Raw genomic sequence first — 18,505 nt, forward strand, 5'->3', positions numbered from 1 at the left:
AATTTAGCATATGCTGGAAAGCATTTTTCCCTTCACAGAGCCAAACAGAGGATGGGGGTAATTCCTGAACATTTAGAGACGATGCTAACTGCTTTATTATTTGGGAGAAAAAGAAGAAAAAGAAGGATGATTCAAAGACAATGGTCTGCTGCCACAAGCTGATTTCTTCTCCATGCATGGAGCACTAACTCTTATCATCCTAGGTAAACTATGCTTTATAGCCTACTCTTGTATACTTGCTCCTCTGACCTGGGTCATGTGAATTTGTCAACTTTACTGATCTCTAAATTTAGCTTGTTACTCAGAGAACAGCTCCTGCTCTCTCTCTCTTTAGAACAAATGGATGACTGGGCAGACTTAATGGAATTATCAGTATTCATTATCTTTTTAATCCCTTTGTCATCTGATTTTTAAAGTGATTTTAAATGCTTATGGGAGGATAAGCACACCAGAAAAGTGGCCAAGGTATTAAAAACAGGTCCCTGAACATTTGAGAAACAATTCTGAAATATATTTCTTACTAAAGAAGCTGCCAAAACATAGTATCTCAGAAAAGCAATTTTCTTATGAAGAGCTGGACTCACTCTAAGGAAAAGACTGCCTGATTAAAACTATTTACAATATGCAGATGAAGCTAACACCTCTTGTAAATTGAGTTTTAGATCTCTCTTAAATCATTTTAGGATTTGTCCTTGCTTATACTGCACCATCTGAGTATTGGTTTGTTTGTAATTCTCTGTTGTGTGGTTCTTCCAAATGGCTAGAAGAGAAGTAGAGAAAAACAGCCGGAGTACCTAGCCAGAGATGCTACTTACCATTTTTTCACTTCTGTTCATTTCTTCACCTTATACTTTTTCATTTTCATATTTTTTTAAAAATATAATAATCTTAACCCAGGTGCTGCCCTAAGAATGACTTGCAGGACATGCAAAGCTGAGTGCTCCCACAACACATATTTGGAATGAGAAGATACAAACCGTTATTCACTGACTGACTGTGTAGTCACTGTCTTACTTCACACATAGCTTGACAAGTGTCAGTACATGCTGCTTTATCACATACTCTTGGAGATTTCAATAGGTCTAAAGCAATGTACGTACACAAGTAGCAAATGTAGAGACAAAGTCACACTGTGTTGTCAGTTAAACACAAGCCTGAACTTTTTCTCATGTGAAGGCTCCTTGTCATCCTTGTTTGCTACCTGAACCATTAGGGTGCTTTGTATTTTGTTCCATGGTCCTGTTCTCAAAGTGTTAAAGATAAAATATCTTTTAAAAAAAGTTTTAAAATATCTTTAAATAAAATATCTTTAACACTTTTGGTGAAGTCTGTCAGGCTTGGTGAGCGGACATCTGTGGCCCACAGGAGCCTCAACACCTTTCATGATAAGCCAAGATCCCCAGTTCCACATTATTTCAGCTTTTATTTGCTGGAACACCTCAGGCAGACTGGTGAAGGCTGTTCCACCTGCTCACCTGTACACAACAGCAGGGATGCGCTTCCAGGACCGAAAGCTTGCCACGCTCTCCAGCTCTTTATCTGTGATCCAGGCAGGAACTATGATTTCCTGTGGGTAACTGCCACAGAGCCTGTGAGAGAAGTGGTGCAAAAGGTTGAATACAGGAGATACAGAGCAGTTACACACCTTCTAGACAGCACAAACAAAAGCAGTATTAGCAATCTGACAGCTGTTCATCCCAGCAAGCTATTTCGTTATAGCCCCTGTCTGATTGTATGTCAATAAGCTTCTCCTTAGCATATATAAAAAGCACTATGAACAGCAAGGCACGTAAGTGCATTTCAGGATCAGAAAATTAATGTTTGTGTTTTCTTGGGAAACTTGTATATAGGTGATTTTTAACTCCACCAGCTGAAATAAACTGGACCACAGAAAATATATTCCACATCTCTCCATGCTAAAGAATAAACCACTCACAATTTCTGGGGCACAAAACATAGAAGAGCCACCTGGGCTACTGGATTCAAGACAAGGAACAAGCGTAAATAATTACATTAGCTGATCAACCCTCCCTGAAGGCAGGAATCTGAGTGCTCTGGCTTACGTTTGACTGGTTAACTGGAACTTTGTTCTACTAGATCCGTCTCCTGCTCCACAATTCAAGCAAGAAAGTCACGACTGCCAAAGAGAACTGGGCAAGCAGTCAGCAGTGACTGCAATATATTGCTGAATAATAAACTAGTTCATACCCAGGGCAAAAGTGCAACAAAATGTACAGAATCACCCTATTGTACAGATAAACACAACTTCACATCTGGATTGAATGTCACAGTTCTGAGACTGTGCAAAAATAGTTTTCTTTGCCTCACTAATTGGCCTGGGGGAAATGTTAAGAATAGGCCATAATGTCAAGGATATAAATTCTAACAGAACTCAAAAAAAAAAAAAAAAAAGTCTAGCAAAACCCAAGTAAAAGAAATGGGAAACAACAATACCAAGAATTAACTTTGTGTGTTGCCAGTTCTAACTAGATCATCATTCCAGCCAGTAGACCACAATACTTTTTACAGTTCATTCAAAAATAAATACACTACTCGGAGAAAATTCTTAAAAACTTCAAAGAATATATTAATACCTGTTCTATCTTACTTAAAAAAAAAAAGAAACTATATTCTAACAACGAAGTTGGAAGAAGTAGGAGCACTTAAAAAGAGATCACTGCATGAGGACAGGCTTGAGCACATCTCTAAGACTATTCACAAAAATCTATCAATCATGCTGAAAAAATAATCTTTTCTCAAGTGCTGGCCACTAGAAGGAAAGGAGTACGTTTGTATCATTCTGCTTCCATATGACAGTATGACACTGAAGTTTTCTTTCTTCTTCTCCAGTATTAAATATGTAAGGAATAGCTCTTTTTTCTTCCCTCCAATTTTAGAGACAAGACAAATACTCTGCTTGTAGTGCCACCAACTGCAAGTCATTATCCTCCAAAGGCAATGCAATGAAACGCGTTTCATTATGAAGTGTTACTGCTGCTTTTGCACTGAACTGCAGCGGGGTCAGGCAGTACACTGTCCTACCAGCCATGAATGGAGGAACACCTTTCTCTCTCCCAGTAGACTGAGGGGATATTTATCCGTGCTCTCAGGATCAGAATTAGTGTTTTACTCTTATTTTCAGGGTCTATGAGCTTGACTCATCCAAACCAACATTTTTTTTCCCCACAAGCCTTTGTCTTAAGCTAGAGAACAAGATGTGTCGTAAAATCTTTTTAAAATTTCAATGTAACTCTACTCTTTGCCAACTTCTTAAGGCTTCCCTTTCTTGCATTGGAATGTTTATTCTCTAAGGAGTCTTACAGCAAGCACATCAAAATCTGGTATTTCTAAGCCTACGAAGTTGTAACAGCTAACAAAACATTAAATAATATTTTAAAAGCACATCTATGCTATAGAATAGCAAAACAACAACAACAAAAAACACTCATAATTCTAGTTGTCCCTTATTATGAACTGCAGAACTTGGAAAAAAGTTCCAGTAATCCGCTATAACAAAATTGGTGTTTTGAGAAGGTATTTGGCTGTGAACCAGCAGCCCACATAACTTACTTGTACTTCTCATTGATGTTGGAAATCCTCCAGGCATTGTTCATATCAAAACCCATCCTCTCCACTTCATTTTTAAACCTCGAAGTTACATGTTCTCCTGGGTATCAAAAGGAGACAGAAAAAATAAAGGTGAAATAAGATTCTTACCTTTCAAAATAGAGAAAAACACCACTGTACTCATACTTACTAAAAAATGAAAAGAGGAAAGAAAAAGTTCAAAACCAGTCTGTCTCATAATCCTATTTGAAAATCAAGCAAGAGTACCACAGCTTGTATTGATGGCTCTCCCATACCAGCTCTCCAGTTTTTCCCCAAAATGACTGTCCTCTGTACATTCGTATCCAAAAAACAAAACAAAAACAAACAACACTGCAGACCAGAACCAAGCATATCAGCAAAAATTAGAACAATTTAGATCCATCAGCAGCCTTAGTGGGAAAATGCTAGCAGATATTTCTTTTTTCTGAAATTCAGCATTTTCTATCAATGAGAAGAACGTGAAGCTGTGGTCTGACTGATATGTGAAGGGGTAGCATATAGAATATGGTCTGGGACTTGGGCGGTCCTCATTTAGCATGCAATGTCAGCCACAGGCCTCCTACATGACTGTAGACAAGCCCTGCAATTTAGTCTGCATCTCAGTTTTCCATCTCTAAATTGGAGATGCACAGTACCAATCAATGGGGGAAAAATCTATTGAAAAAATAATGCTTTGAGTATTACATCTTTCTGTTATATTTCAGAAAACCCTTAGTGTCTTTAAATACATGAGATATGCAGAGACATGTATCTCTAAGGATGTAAATGTACATGTCCAATATTTTTGTGATATTACCAACCAATTAGAGATAAATATAGAGAAATAGGTAAACTAAGAGTAAGTGGTTAAACTAAGTGGTAAACTAAAGTAAGAGTTAATGGCTTAACTACAAGACTGTGAAATTAACTGTGAAAGAGAAGCTCCAGCGTTCTTTATTTCTACAGGTCAGATCATACACCGAAACTGGTTCTCTGCAATTCAAGACGTGTGTGAGATCTGCCTTAGGGAAGTGTAATAAGTTTGTTTTTCTTATGCTGTTTTGAAGTTAAAATGGGAGAATGGCACCATGCAAAGAGACAGCATTCATTCTTCACGGCTCATGGTAGTACAACAATGGACCTGCCTGACCATCACCGCTTCCTTTACAATGTGTCACTGGTAAAACAGTTTCAAAAAAAAAAAAAAAAAAAAGAAGAAGAAAGAAAGAAAAGACGAGAGAGTTCTGCCTCCCAGGCGGTGACTTTGCAGAGTATCAGTCACACAGAGGCGCTGCAGTTCTGCTTCCCCTTCCCTATCACCAGGTCAATCAGACTGGAGCTTGCCAACATTTCCCCACCTCTCACATGAACTCTTACTCCCTGCATGAGCTTGAATGTACTATATTTTAGCCACTTAGAATTTATCATCCTGAAGCATAGGAGCTACTTGAGTCCTTGCTTTGCAGCAGCTGTTTGGCAGCCCTCTGCGAGGACAGGCCTTTGATTTCTCAAGTGCAGAAGTGAACTGGGACACAGCATTCTGGCCAGGAGCTCTGCCGTGCTCCTCTTTGCAACAACTTTCATTACTGTCCTTAAATTTTCTGTGGGATGAGCAATGTATCCTTGCAGCACTGAGGATGGGCTTCATTCAGTGTCAGCTGCTGTTTGAACAGTCACTAAAACTTGTAAGACACACTGAAGAAATTTTCTGGATAGCAGATGAGAATACTAGAACTATCCCCACGCAGCTGATGCACACTGCTGATGGGTTTTAGAGAAACACATGAAACTACATGAAAATGAAATGCTACATTTGATTTCTCCCTTCCTCCCTCTAATTTGCAGCTACTCTGTACATCAAGAAATCACAGATTCTCTTTGAGAAGCGAAACCCTAGCCTTAACATTTTGTCTGGTCTTCCCCAAATGCAGATATTTTATTTAAGAGGCCTCTGAGCCAAGGTGAATAACCTTTAATTTCTTAGGCATGCCCAACCAGCTCTTAAAATCAGAGAAAAAGCAAGCTATACGTGTTGTGGGCTTGTGATGATAAACACTGGTCATGTGAGCCACAGTGCTAATCTGCCATTGCAGACATGGTTAACACTTTACAACCTTTTTCACAGAAGTTGGTATTTATGTTTGGAAGCAATTAGTATTTGTGTCCGTATCTATCAAACACTGGGCTGCTTTGATGTACAATAAATAAATAAATCCAATGTCTTGGATTAGTTACATTCCTATAGATTCATTTTAACTATAATTTAACTCTTTATAGGAGGAAAATATCTACCACCAGAAGTACCCTCCAGGGGAGAAAAAGTTACTACATATAAGTTTCATGGATACACCTCCAAGAACAAAAAGTTATTTGATAAAAGTTAATCACAAGGTAAATGCTGCTTCATGTAGCTCCGATGAATCCTGTCTGAAGACCCACAAGGAGACTTAGTAAACCATCTAAACTCCTGCTGTCTTCCAGTTAGCGAATTTACTTGGGAGGGGAAAGATATGAATTCAAAATTCTGCTCTGAGGATTTTTCTTTCTCAGCAACTGCTAACAAAGTGTGTAAAGTGCAGGAACAGGAAGCAGAACCAAGCAACACCTCCTCCCACTTGTGTGCTACCTGTTGACTGCTCTTCCTCAGGCTTCAAGGAAATTACAGTCTTTGCTAAACCACACACCAGCTTCAGTAACAGGGGCAGAACCACACCATCATTCCTCTGTTAACGAACCTCCTATAATTAGGCCATTTTTCTCAGATACGTGGATTATGGATGCAGAGGACCTCAGACTGGAGAGGGCCCAGAACACAGATTTCCTCGGATACAAACAAATGCTGTAACCACCAGCATAGCAATTTTAGTTTTTATTTACTTGTGGACTTCTTAAACTTTCCAGTGTGGATGATATTTCACTAAAAATAGGTCCCTGTCTTGCAGCTGTGAACCTCAGAAACAGCCCAGAGACATCTTTCTCCTGCACCTCCTACTGCTGAACATCCACGCTGAAGACCACTGTCGTAGGCAATGACTACAAAAACACGGGCACAATCCATACAAAATGTTTAGAATGAAAGTTGCTGCCCTGGTGAACAAAATGTTATTAGTATTATACGTGACTGACTAAATTAGATCCACCACATTAATTTCCCCAGGCCATTCAGGGAGTGTTTTGCATAGCTTTTTGATCCCAAAGTAGCTGTGGTGGGAGCTAATCTCCCATTTGTACAGACAGGACAAAATTCAGACTGTGCAGAGTCAGACATGTGAGACATTAAACACCCTGCTGAAAGTGAAGGTATACTACATAACCAAGGAAGAAGTGCAAGAACTGATGTAAAAAAAGTCCACATGAGAATTTTCCTGGTACAATTTAAACAGAAAAACTGAATTGTTCATTTTTTTCATCAATTTTTTTTGAAAGTTGTGGATGTCAGCAACAAGCAGGCAGTTCCTATTCAAATCACGTGTGATGATCCTCAAAGTGCTTCCACGTACCTGGCCGACACAAGTCTCCATGCTGTTCCTTTTCACTAGCATACACCTCCATGCACCAAGCATGATAGGCAAATGAGAAAAGGTCTTCTATCTTTGAAGGAGGGCGGATGGCATTGTTCAGACGCTTCAGCCAATCTTGACACTGCTCAAAAGTAGAAAACTGACACCTGCCACAGAAAGCAACATTTATCTGTTAATTGTCAGGAATGGGTGCCACATTATAAAGTCTGGCAGACTGTGAAAGCTAAAAATGAGAAGAACCATCTCATTGATAATTGAGTTCTACTTCTGTGTACATTCTAGTGGATAGTAAAAATGAAACCTTAGGGTATTAGTACAGAAATAAATACCTAAAGGTTCAAGTTAAACTGCAAGCATGAAAGCAATATTCTGTGACTGCAAATAAACCACCAGCATGCCTTACTAGTCATGGACGAGGAAGATGTTTATGGATATGGCTAGTTTAAAATCATGGCGAGCATCCCTGAGCTCAGTATGCAGCTTTCACACAAACCAGAACTGCATTATGTCGTCTTGCTGAAGGGTGGTCCCAGATGGAAACTAACTCATAAAACCACCGCATACATTATAATCTATCACATTCCTGCAAGCAAGAATGCATTTTTCATCAAAATCTAGACAAAAGATCCATATGAATGATATACTTAATTTGAGAACAATAGGGACAAATGCCAGTATGTGAAATCTTACCTTATTCCCCTACCATAGATGTTAAAATTCTCTTTCCTGGCCTTGATAGTAAGCAGAAAAAATGTTTTTGAATCTGAGCTTTTCCTAACATTACATACTAACAACAACAAGCAAGAACATTCCCTGCACAGGAGAAAATAATCTTCAAAGCTGTATATTAAAATGGCATTGGCTTGTCTTTTCAAAGAGGATTTCTGGCCCCTTTGGAATAAAGGGTGGAAATTAGTGCAGTGATTTATTTTTACTTTTCCCTGACAGATTTCTTGAAGAGTTTATAGTTATAAAATATTCACCAAATATTTGCATTCAGCTCAGTCTGGTTTCAACTACATTCATCATTAATGACAGCATCTGTATTCTCTAAGGGCAGGATTTATTATCCCTACCTGTAAATATCTAGAAGTCAGGCAGTGGAAGGAAGAAGACATGTGCAGCTCCTGCTGTCTTATGAAACACATCTAAAATAGCTGCGAGGAAGTGCAGCCCGGAAGCTTTTATTTCTCATCACTGACTATAAAGTGAGCCTCCACTACTAGCTCAGACTGGTTAATTGTCTATTAACTGTCTGCAGTAAGACAAGATGCATCTCACCCTACGTATCCCATTTTCTTTCTAAATTGTTTTAAAGTTGGTATTAGTCATTTTCAACACTATCTTCATTTGAGCCCGATTATTCAAAACACAAACTGCTTTGTTCAGGAAACATAACATGCACGTGTTCCAATTTTGGGATCTTGAGCCCACACCTCATTATTTCCAGTGGTCATTTTCATCAAGTCCTGATTCTCAGAACTGCAATTTTGATCAGAAATTCGTAAAGGAGGACATAAATACAAATAATTTGTATTCATTGTACAATTGAAGAGGATTAACAAATTAATGTAGATAGGAAGGGTGAATTTTTTAAATGTCAAGAGCTATAAGTTAAGAGGAAGTTAAATATTTAATTCAAATTAAACTAAACATTACTTCTAAAGTAAAATCAGACCTCATCAAAATCCAGCATTTCAGGAAGCAGCTGGCCTGTTAAACATTCTGAGTGCTCAGATGTGACTGGGGCGCATTTCATTATACGAAAGGTACTGCCAGCAAACATTTAATCAGAAAGAAGTGTTCCTTTCTTGTTAATTAAAGTTTATAGATCAAAATTAATTTATCCAGCAGAAAAGTAGGAAATAGTGAAGTTCAGAGAACCCAGGGGCAGACACTGAAGAATGCTGAAGGACAGAAGCGTATTAACATGATACATGACAGCTACTTTGCTGTCTACCGAGGTGGGTTGCAGACCTGGCTTTACCTTATTCCCAGACTTTCTTTTTCAGCCAGCTACTTGTGTCTTAAGGATAGTCTCTGCACTCTGACAACAGCTAAAAACCCGAGGTGGCTGATGCTATTCTGTCTGAAGGTTTCAGGTAGAACTGCACAAGCCCATACCTTAAACCTCAACCCTCAACCCCAAATCTTAACACTTTTTTTCCAAGAAGCATGTGTTTCAGCTGTTTTATCTAGTTCTGTGTCTTATAACCAGTACTGCATTCACTGTAAATCGGGGAAAAAACAGTGAGACTAAGATTAACTTCCTAATAAAATGCATGCCATCTTAATCCCATCCTCTTTACAAAAATGGCCAGCTATTATACACAAAGACAGAAGAAAATACTTTGGGGGGAAAGAAAGTGCACAAAATATGAAAAAAAAACAAACACACACATCTCCCTAGAATGTCTTAGCTGTTCACAGCACACGGAAGGCAAAGTCACAGCCCATTCAGCATTTGGCCTATTCATACCTTATAACCTTGCAGTCTTTGCAAGTCAAATGAAGCTGAAATATGTCACGGCACTCAACGCTTTCTATAAGCTGCAACGGAACCTGCAATTAAAAAGATTATATGATTTAATTCCAAATGGCATTAACGTTGTAATTTCTTGGCATATCTCACAAGGACTATGTGGAAACAGAAAAGAGAGAGAAAAGCAACAAAAACTAAGTATAGCTACTTCAAAAGCTCTGGAGTATGGTACCACAGATCAGTAAAGTTTCTAGCTCCACTGCTGTATAGCCCAAGAACCTTAAGGGATCCCATGAAAACACCTGAGATTACAGATTAAATGAGGGAGAGGGCTGCAGCACTGGTAACGTATGCAATGGTAGAAAAAGCAGCAGAAACCCACAAGCTCCTCTCTCCTGGAAGCATCTTTCTCTTTTGTTGGTCCAAATTTAGAGGTTCAGGAAATGTAATTTTAGCTGTTGGTGTTGAAAACAAAACACTATGTAAGATTCCCCCCTAACAGACTGCTGCAGTCTAGATGCTTGTTATGTGGACATATTCCATCTCTTCTTTGAGGAAAATCATTTGCCCTGTGTAAATTAACTCTTGTGATCAAAGCAGCTGTATTTAGAGTAATAAAGCTGAATTGTTCAGTTTTTAAGGTGTAGTTATATGCACTTCTAATGTTTTATGGCATATGTAACTGGCAGAAGCTTGATCAGGCAAAACATGTAAGCACATGCAAGTACCTTTAAAGATGGGAAGCAAGAGACCACACAATGAAAATATTAGTTTCATTAATATTTTAGACCTTTACCCGACACTGGCAAGTGTACATTGTGGTCTGAAATGAGTAAGAGTTAGTATTCAACTACCTCAGAAATAACTGCCTAAATTCCAAACACAGTTATAGAATTTAGCTAATATTTACAATAAACGGTGTAAAATTGTTTGAAATGTTTATTAAAGATTATATTGAACATTAGACAAAGCAAGAAAACCTCTGCCACTAGGATCCCTCAGTACAACAAAGGCTATCAGGTAAAACATTCAAATTCTCTTATCTTGTCATCAGTGGAGTACAATCCGGCAGTTTAAGTTCAGGCTTGGGGCTTACAAGATGGCTCTAAGACCCTGCTCTGCCAGTGCCTTTCTGTCTCACTCTGGGCACAAGTCCTTGAAGATCACCTTCAATCAAGGATCTGAGGTGTGGAGCCAAGACTGCTGCTTCTCAGGCATCACGACACTTAAGAAGTGCCCGATTTGAGTGGAATGATCAAAGGAAATGGAATTAAAAACAGAAGATGGGGGAAAGAGATGCCTCAGAAATGAGAACCACAAGAAAACTCATCCTAGGCAGGAAGATGCCTAGAGAGCTAACAGTAAATGCTGGGCCCAAGGGAATGGTCATCATTCTGTCTCTTGGAGGCAGGCACATGGCTCGTGGCTGCACCTCGGCTATCCCTGCTCACCCAAAAGTCAAGAGTCATCCTAAGAACGCAAAAGCCCAGGTAACTGCACAGAGCTTACAATCCCCAGAATACCATGGGCAGGTATTGTCTCAATACCCAAGCTTAATCCTTACCCTCTGCTCGGCCCCCAGCCACCAGAGGAAGTTTTCCTCTGGTCCGTCTGTTGCATCCAGGCCAGTAAAGCACATAAAATTCAGGCACAAGGACACTAGATGAGATGGAGTCTGACCTGACAGCCCAGAAGTTAGGGTATTCAGGTAAAGCTGGAGCTTGAATTCTGGTCCATGTTTTCAGCCCTGTTACCGTTCTGAGATTGCCAACAGTCTGCTATCAATGGCATGGCCAGCAACACGAGCAGGCATCCTCTCAGATGCTAAAACTGACTGCAGAGCCAGCCAGCTCTAGCAGAACAAGTGAGTGGTGAGAAGAGGTACGCTGAAGATGCTGATGGGCTTAGCCGCTGATTTAAGGCACTATTTAAATGCATTACAGACAAGCAGATCAGATGCACTGCTACAGCCTTTTTATTTTAACCAGTAATTCCTTCCACTATTTCTCCTACTTGATTCTAGGCTGGGAGGCAGATAAAATGATTGTGATAGTTTTGTCTAATAATTTAAGGGACTGGACCAGACCTAACACTAGAGAACCCTCCATTCTCTATTCCCAGCTGGACAGCCCCATGAACACCGATAAATTATTTAAAACTACCAAACTCACATTGCACCAACGCAGAAAGCAAGATCCATTCCCGCTAGTTTATGAGTTGAGGCTCTAGAGGGCATCCTTTTTAAGTCAAATGCTCCTTCACCTGTTAATATTCTTTTTCTCCAAGCCCTCTGCTACTGCATTATTTCCAACGCACACTTCATTTAAGCAGTTCTTCGCCTTGCAGTCTAGTTCCAGCTCCTCTTCCCCTGTCTGCACCCTAATGCCATTCTGACTATTCTTCTACTAATGCATTATTTTTAATTTCCTTCTTTCAAAGTCATTCTTTGTTCTGCTCTCTTCCAATCTGCCCTCCGCTCAGCAGCCATTCTTTTTTCCCTTTACAGTCTGCACACGGCTCCCCATCTATTTCCTTAAAATTTGCTGTTTCTTTCTTTAGGGCAACCTTCGCATCAGTCTTGTAAATTTTCTTTTCCGGTCATAAAAACCTATCCTCTGATCCTCTTCAATTTTCAATCTCCTTCCTGTCCATTACTCTTACTACCCCATAAAACTCTGTAAAATTATCTGCCTCCGTCCTCCCATTTTTCCCACTAATAACCTCCCGGTTTCATTGTTCTGTTTTTCAGGCTGAATCACACCGCGAGGCAGACGCCCAGCGCCGTTCGCTTGCTCCTGAAAGAGCCATCAATTCTATTTGCAGGCTTCCCCATTTAATAGCGCCTATCTGAATAAAGCAGTGGAGAAGCAATCATTTTGGCTTTTATAAGAATAAACATGCACTGTTATCAAAGGCCAACCACATCACAGCAGAACATTACGCTCTTGCACTATGCCTCTTGACTGTCTCTTCTTAAAAAATATATATATGTATATATTGTTTTAAACAGCAACATTTTACGACTCCATTTTTTACCTTTTTGGAATCATTTTTTCTTTTATTTTTTAATTGCTGGAGCTGTCACCTCGCTGCAGTACAAGATAGGTTCAGAGAAATATACCTCAAAATACGCTCAGGCTGTTTGGTAGCACATTTGCTCTTGAAGGATCTGATTTGCTCTCTACCATGCACACCAGATGGCCTCAGACTACTGGGTACCAGGTGGCACCCAAGGGCCATGAGCTAGAATTAGTATTTCCTTGTTGTTTTTCCAGTTCGGAGCCAGAAATAATGTTAGGGTTCTGCTACGTACTGGTTACTTCAACAGCACGGGGCCAAGGCTACGTGCTGTACATCCTGAAGCGTGGTGTAAGATGGAATATGGACGTACTGAAGCGGCAAGGTCAGCTCAGAAGGGCTTAAAGCACTCCTGTAGATGGAGGGAGTCAAATCCTTCCCAGGTGCAATCTGGTTCATACAGCCTACAAGGAGTACCTGAAGCACATTTTGCTTTTAATTGCACCTAGGTTGCAGTTGGGTTTTGCCTTGCGGGTAGTTATTTAGTCCCTTTCTCTGTTTTGAGGACCAACACACATGCAATATGAACAGTCAGACAACCAGGACCTGGGGACAACACTAAGCTATTGCTCAGCACAGATGACCCACAACTGTAATATAAAGCTGGGAAGAAACCAGACAAACCATTTTTCCACTAAAGGCCAAAGGAAAGCTCATGCTAAAACTCATTAGATCCTAAAGACTGAAAATCTTCCTCATCTTGCCAGTATGACCCTTTTTTTTTTTCCTCCTGTGTCCAAAATCTGCTATTTGAAAGAGGCTACATCCAAACCCAGGGTTTCATAGAATACACTAACATTTTAATTCCCCCATAAATGCAATTAGCTTACACAGAGAAAAATGATTAGACAGAAATATCAGCTGCAAAGTTTGAAATTTTCTTAAGGAAAGACAATCAATAGAGAGCAGCCTGGGAACCAAGCTTGTTATGTGCACTGAGATATCACTGTTGAGTCTGCATTATAATCCCATAGATAAATACAAGGCAACACTTTTGAATGCCATAATCCCTCCAATTTATGCATGGTCTAAGGGATCTTTTGTTTTTGCATTTAAAACTCCATGTCCCTGTTAGGACTCAGATCTAGGAAATTATCCATGGAAAGGACTTACGCATACAACCCTTTTCTGCAGTGTTGCAAGGTGAGCATTATCGACATTTCAATGTATTTATTTTCAAGCACAGGTGCAGCAAGTGATCTAGCAACATTGTGCTACTTACTGAGGTTTCACAAGCATCGTTTGGACAGCCAGTCTATTGAATTGCAAACAAAAAGAGAACAGTGAGGTACAAAAACAAAGACTAGGAATCCATTTTTAACTGGATCCCATTTCTTTCATGCAGTTGTCCTTATTAAGGTACAAGTAGTTGGCGTGCATTCTGCTTTCCCTGGAGGTCCAATCCTGCAGCTACTGCACAGGAATATTCCACCTTCTGCAAGAGGCCGTGCCTGCCCAGAACAGCTGCACACCCAGCCACTGGGAACAAACACTTCTCACAAGTGTTTTTACTGTAATATAGATGCCTGCTAACAATCCTCTTTCACATACACAAATACCTCTCTCTGCTGAGGTGGGAAGTTTGGTACTATATCTGGCCTTAGGGTATTGATTTCTAGAAAAGTCACTGAAAATTAAGAAAAAACAAATCTCTACAATTAGTAAATGCATTTACATTTTTTAAAAGGCCTTCTCAAAAGTAGCCAGTGTTTTCTGAATAGGTCTAGCGATATAAAAATAGAAAAGAATTTAGATGAATGTGATCAAACAGTACTCAGCAAAGATTTCATTTAGAAAATCACCAATAAAAATTGATCAACAATAACCAAACTGATTATTCCAAACTTAAGCAATTGAGATATGGTTCCTCATTACTACAAATACCTTTTTATCTTTACAAGTATTCCAAATCTTGTCTGCCTTGAATTCTATTACCGGAGAGTTCACAGTAAGTAATTAGTGATGGCCATATATGATTAGAGAAGAACAATCTATATTCTACTCTACCTGCCACACTACCTAATTGAATCTCTCTCACTAATGATGACAAACAAAGCAGGACTAACAACCTCAGAGACATCAGACAGAGTTCTTACTCAGGCCTTACAAGGTCAGAACACTGCACATCGAAGTCAGTGAAGCAACACTAACATGGTAATATTGCCAACATTTTGTGCTGTCTTTCCTGAACTCAAACAAGTAATATTTTAAGGAAACGTTAATTTTTGTGGCTGTTCATAAACATTACATTGGCAATTCTTCAAAAATTATCCTCCAATACTCCTAAGGACAGACACAACAGTAAGTGCAGTACATTCATTAGTGCCTTATCTAATAAAGTAATTCAGTCGTTTCCTGGCATTCCCAAGGACAAACTCTTGATTTTTAGAATTACACTCGTTTCTCATGTCTCGGCTCCTTGTTTATAAATATTCACTCCTTTCCACTGTCACTTCTACTTGCCAAATTCATACAGCAGTTGGACTCTGAATTAAAAAATAAGTAAAGCTAACAGTAAACACTACAGTAATAGTTTTATTGTAGCAGGCCTATTGGCAGAATTCAGCCTTAGAGTTTATGTTCATATAACAAAGATATGGACCCCTATAAAATGCACTCCTCATAACGAATCCTCCCTTTGTTGATGACAATACGGAGGGATGCATCTGGCTGGGCTGCGGTTGAGACATCCCAGCACCTAGCTGACCCTTGGCTCCCATCCCCAGGTGCACGTACAGATTAACTTCCAAGTCCCAAATCGTAACCCAGGACTGACTATGGAATAAGAAGTGGAAAGTAAAGCTATGTTACCTCTGCATATACACATACACTATCTCCTTTGTATGGTCAGCAGTGGAAGATAAGAGCCCTTAAATGTCCAATTAAATTACTGCCATCAGAAATTTCCTGCCATCGTTTTAAATTAACTGCCGTGTTCAGAAATAACACGTTTGCTGAAAAAAAATACACCATCACGAACTCTAGCACTTTACGTGTGCTTTTTATATTATGCTGTACGCAGATGTTCACTAGCCAGCAGATATGCCTGTTCAGCCCATTATGTTGACAACTCATGAACTAAAAGAGCACTTTATGTGATTAATGGTAACAATGACAGGCACACAGAAGTCTGTAGGTAATAGAGCCATACGATTAGAGACAACGTAAAACAGTGAAGATTTAGTTTTAAACAATCAGTAAACAATGTTTTTATAGAATTAATAATTTGGCTCTGGCACAAACCAATAAAAGAACAATTTAAATTTAAGACTGATGTGGTGTCAAAAGTTAACACAGCTACGTGCACAGGAAATCTCACTGATGTTCCAGACCGCTGTGCTGCATGTGTCTCAGTCAAGTATGTGACAGCACCTGACAATTCTTATGCTTTGTTGCCCTTGCTTTTGTCCGCTTTAGAACAACACGCATCAGTTTCGGTGTTTTACATTTACCCTTTACAGCTCAGGATTCATGACTGACACCTTGCAATTGCCCACAACTGGCTAGGGTCAGGACTTGACTTGAACTAAGGAGACCGGTGAAAAACCCATCACCATGGGGGAAAAAACGTGCTTAGATTGTTTGGATTTGTTTTGCTGGTTTTATTATAAATATTTACAGAAATACTTCTGTGCCATGTAGAATGTCCTAATGAATTCTATATAGTTCACAGCTGGTACTGTAACTAGTAAGACTGGCATGTGCCAATCATACCACTGTAAGGGACTTCACAATGCCCATTTAATTTATTTTTATATAACATTTCTCTCTATGACCTCGAGTAGCTAGATATGTAACAATTTGAAAGAATGGATCTAAAGCTCTATGAAGAAATGCACAGGCATCTGACAAGGAGGTAAAATTCACAGATCTATTGCGTTAATGATAGCACCCAAACCATTCACCTCCAGGCATCAAGCTTCAGTAGCTAAACTCTTCCAGATTTTCTTGGTGAAGCTTCTCTAAGCAAGCTATGAACCTAGCTTAGATGCTGCAGACAGCCCGTTGGAAGACCCTGGGCTTGTCTACTGACCATATACAGAGCTTAGGAGAACATCTCAAAGACTTAGCCAGTTATAGAGGGACCATAAAGTTGATGAGAAGTATCCTTACAGAGCCTCATTTTCAGAGGTGCTGAGCCACCTTTTGATGTCTAAAACCACACCTGTTTTCTGTGAAAAATGCGACTTGAGCATCACAAAGAGATTTTCTATTACCACTAACGTTAAAAGGCAGGATCACTGTACTGTCACCTAATTCTTTTATTTGGATTGGGTTCAAAATAGCTGCATTACTGTAGTAGCATGAATAACACTTACGTTCACAACAGACTCCTTGAATTTGATGTGAAGTCTGTAATTAGAAAGTGCAATGATGGCATCCTCTGCTCGTCCTACATACTCTGTACTCTCACCATGAAGTTCAATGAACGGGACCTTCAGAATGGCAAGAGAAATCTTTTAGAAAGCATTTACCAAAACCACATACCTCCTATAAATACCCACTCAAGTACACAATAACAAAAGAACAAACTGAAATGCTGCTGAGAACTCAAACCTAGCTATTATTGCTAAGAAGGAATTGCAGCCTCTGTTTTATACAATTCCTCTTTTTCTCATAGTTTGCCTGAGTAGAATGTGCTTGGTTAGTTAAAACAGTGAATTTTTATTAAAAAAAAATTGAGTAAAACATCTTCACATTTTGGCAAGCAGTCTGACCTTCTGATTTATGCTCTTGCTCCTTACTTCATGGAATGTGGCATTTCCACAGTGTTATTAAATTCATCCTAAAGTGAATCATGCATAACCTTCTACACTGTTGGTCCCTTCACCAAGCAAGCTCAGACAACCAGCTTAGACTGGATACCTAACTGCTACACAGTGGAAATCAGTTGGACAAATCATACATTTTGACTTGTATTTCTTGCTGCAAACAAGAAAATGCATGACATGCTGCTGTTTTATAGGTTGGAAAGAAATCATGATTGCAATCTTATTATGCTGCACCTAAAAACTGCAACTGCTTAACTAAAACCAAGATTTAAACCCAATTTAGCTGAGCTGAGTGAAACACGTCTAAGGGCTCAACTTGAAACAAAACTGGTTTTGCAATGACTTAGTTTAAATTAATTTAAAATATTTTCTATTAAAATGAAATAAACTACCTCTTCAGTTGATATAAGGATGTCTACATGATTATATCACCTGAAATTTCAAAAGAAACTTTGGAAAAAAACAAAAGAAAACAACAAAAAAATCAATTTTGTGTAACACGACTTCTGGCTTCTTTGTAACAAGGAGTAATGGCAGAACTTGAATAACAGTGTTAGGTGGGAGGTGTTTTTTTTTGTTTGTTTTATTGAAACATGAAGAGTTCCAAACTATGTAGTAAAAACTTTCCTAGTGTTGGTAGACAGGGATTATTAGTAGATTCTCAGTTCAGGAATTAGCACTTGAAATTATGACATGGGTATATGGTTCTACTTTTCAGACACTGAGGAAACTCCTGCAACATACTGCACAAGCACTCTGTCCTGTCCAAATGTACACGAGTCTTTGAACAGAAATTGTTTCTCAAATAACTGTACTGACTCGCAAATTAAAATTCTGCAGGAGAGACCAGAAAATACCCAGCTCAACAAGTGACATCGTGATCTCAACTGGCAAGAAGCACTGTGGTGATTACCTGAAGGTTCTCATCCTCTCGGATAAGCTGCTTCCTGGGAAAAATCTGATTAGCCTGGATGCATTCAAGGCTGTGCTGAGTCTCTTCATCCTGAGAAACAAAGCTTGACAGTTAACTTCAGCACTGTCACTTACGGCCTTCTTCAAAACAT

The 18,505-nt window shown here is 39.3% G+C and overlaps 1 protein-coding gene across 14 annotated transcripts in view; it reads right to left on the bottom strand.

Moving 5' to 3' along the window:
* MTMR3 (myotubularin related protein 3) overlaps window positions 1-18,505 on the bottom strand; it is a 78,864-nt gene that overhangs the window by 25,152 nt on the left and 35,207 nt on the right. For 10 of the 14 annotated variants that reach the window (XM_068654120.1, XM_068654119.1, XM_068654116.1 and 7 more), the window contains 7 exons: window positions 18,355-18,444; window positions 16,989-17,105; window positions 13,892-13,924; window positions 9,589-9,671; window positions 7,089-7,255; window positions 3,571-3,667; window positions 1,476-1,589 (listed from right to left, as the gene is read on the bottom strand). In XM_068654120.1, coding sequence (XP_068510221.1) covers window positions 1,476-1,589; window positions 3,571-3,667; window positions 7,089-7,255; window positions 9,589-9,671; window positions 13,892-13,924; window positions 16,989-17,105; window positions 18,355-18,444 — 701 coding nt within the window. The remainder of the gene's footprint in view (window positions 1-1,475; window positions 1,590-3,570; window positions 3,668-7,088; window positions 7,256-9,588; window positions 9,672-13,891; window positions 13,925-16,988; window positions 17,106-18,354; window positions 18,445-18,505) is intronic. The other 4 variants (XM_068654122.1, XM_068654121.1, XM_068654118.1 and 1 more) reach the window with 1 other exon arrangement.

This window comes from Anas acuta, chromosome 17 (assembly GCF_963932015.1).
Source record: "Anas acuta chromosome 17, bAnaAcu1.1, whole genome shotgun sequence".
Taxonomy (NCBI): Eukaryota; Metazoa; Chordata; class Aves; order Anseriformes; family Anatidae; genus Anas; species Anas acuta.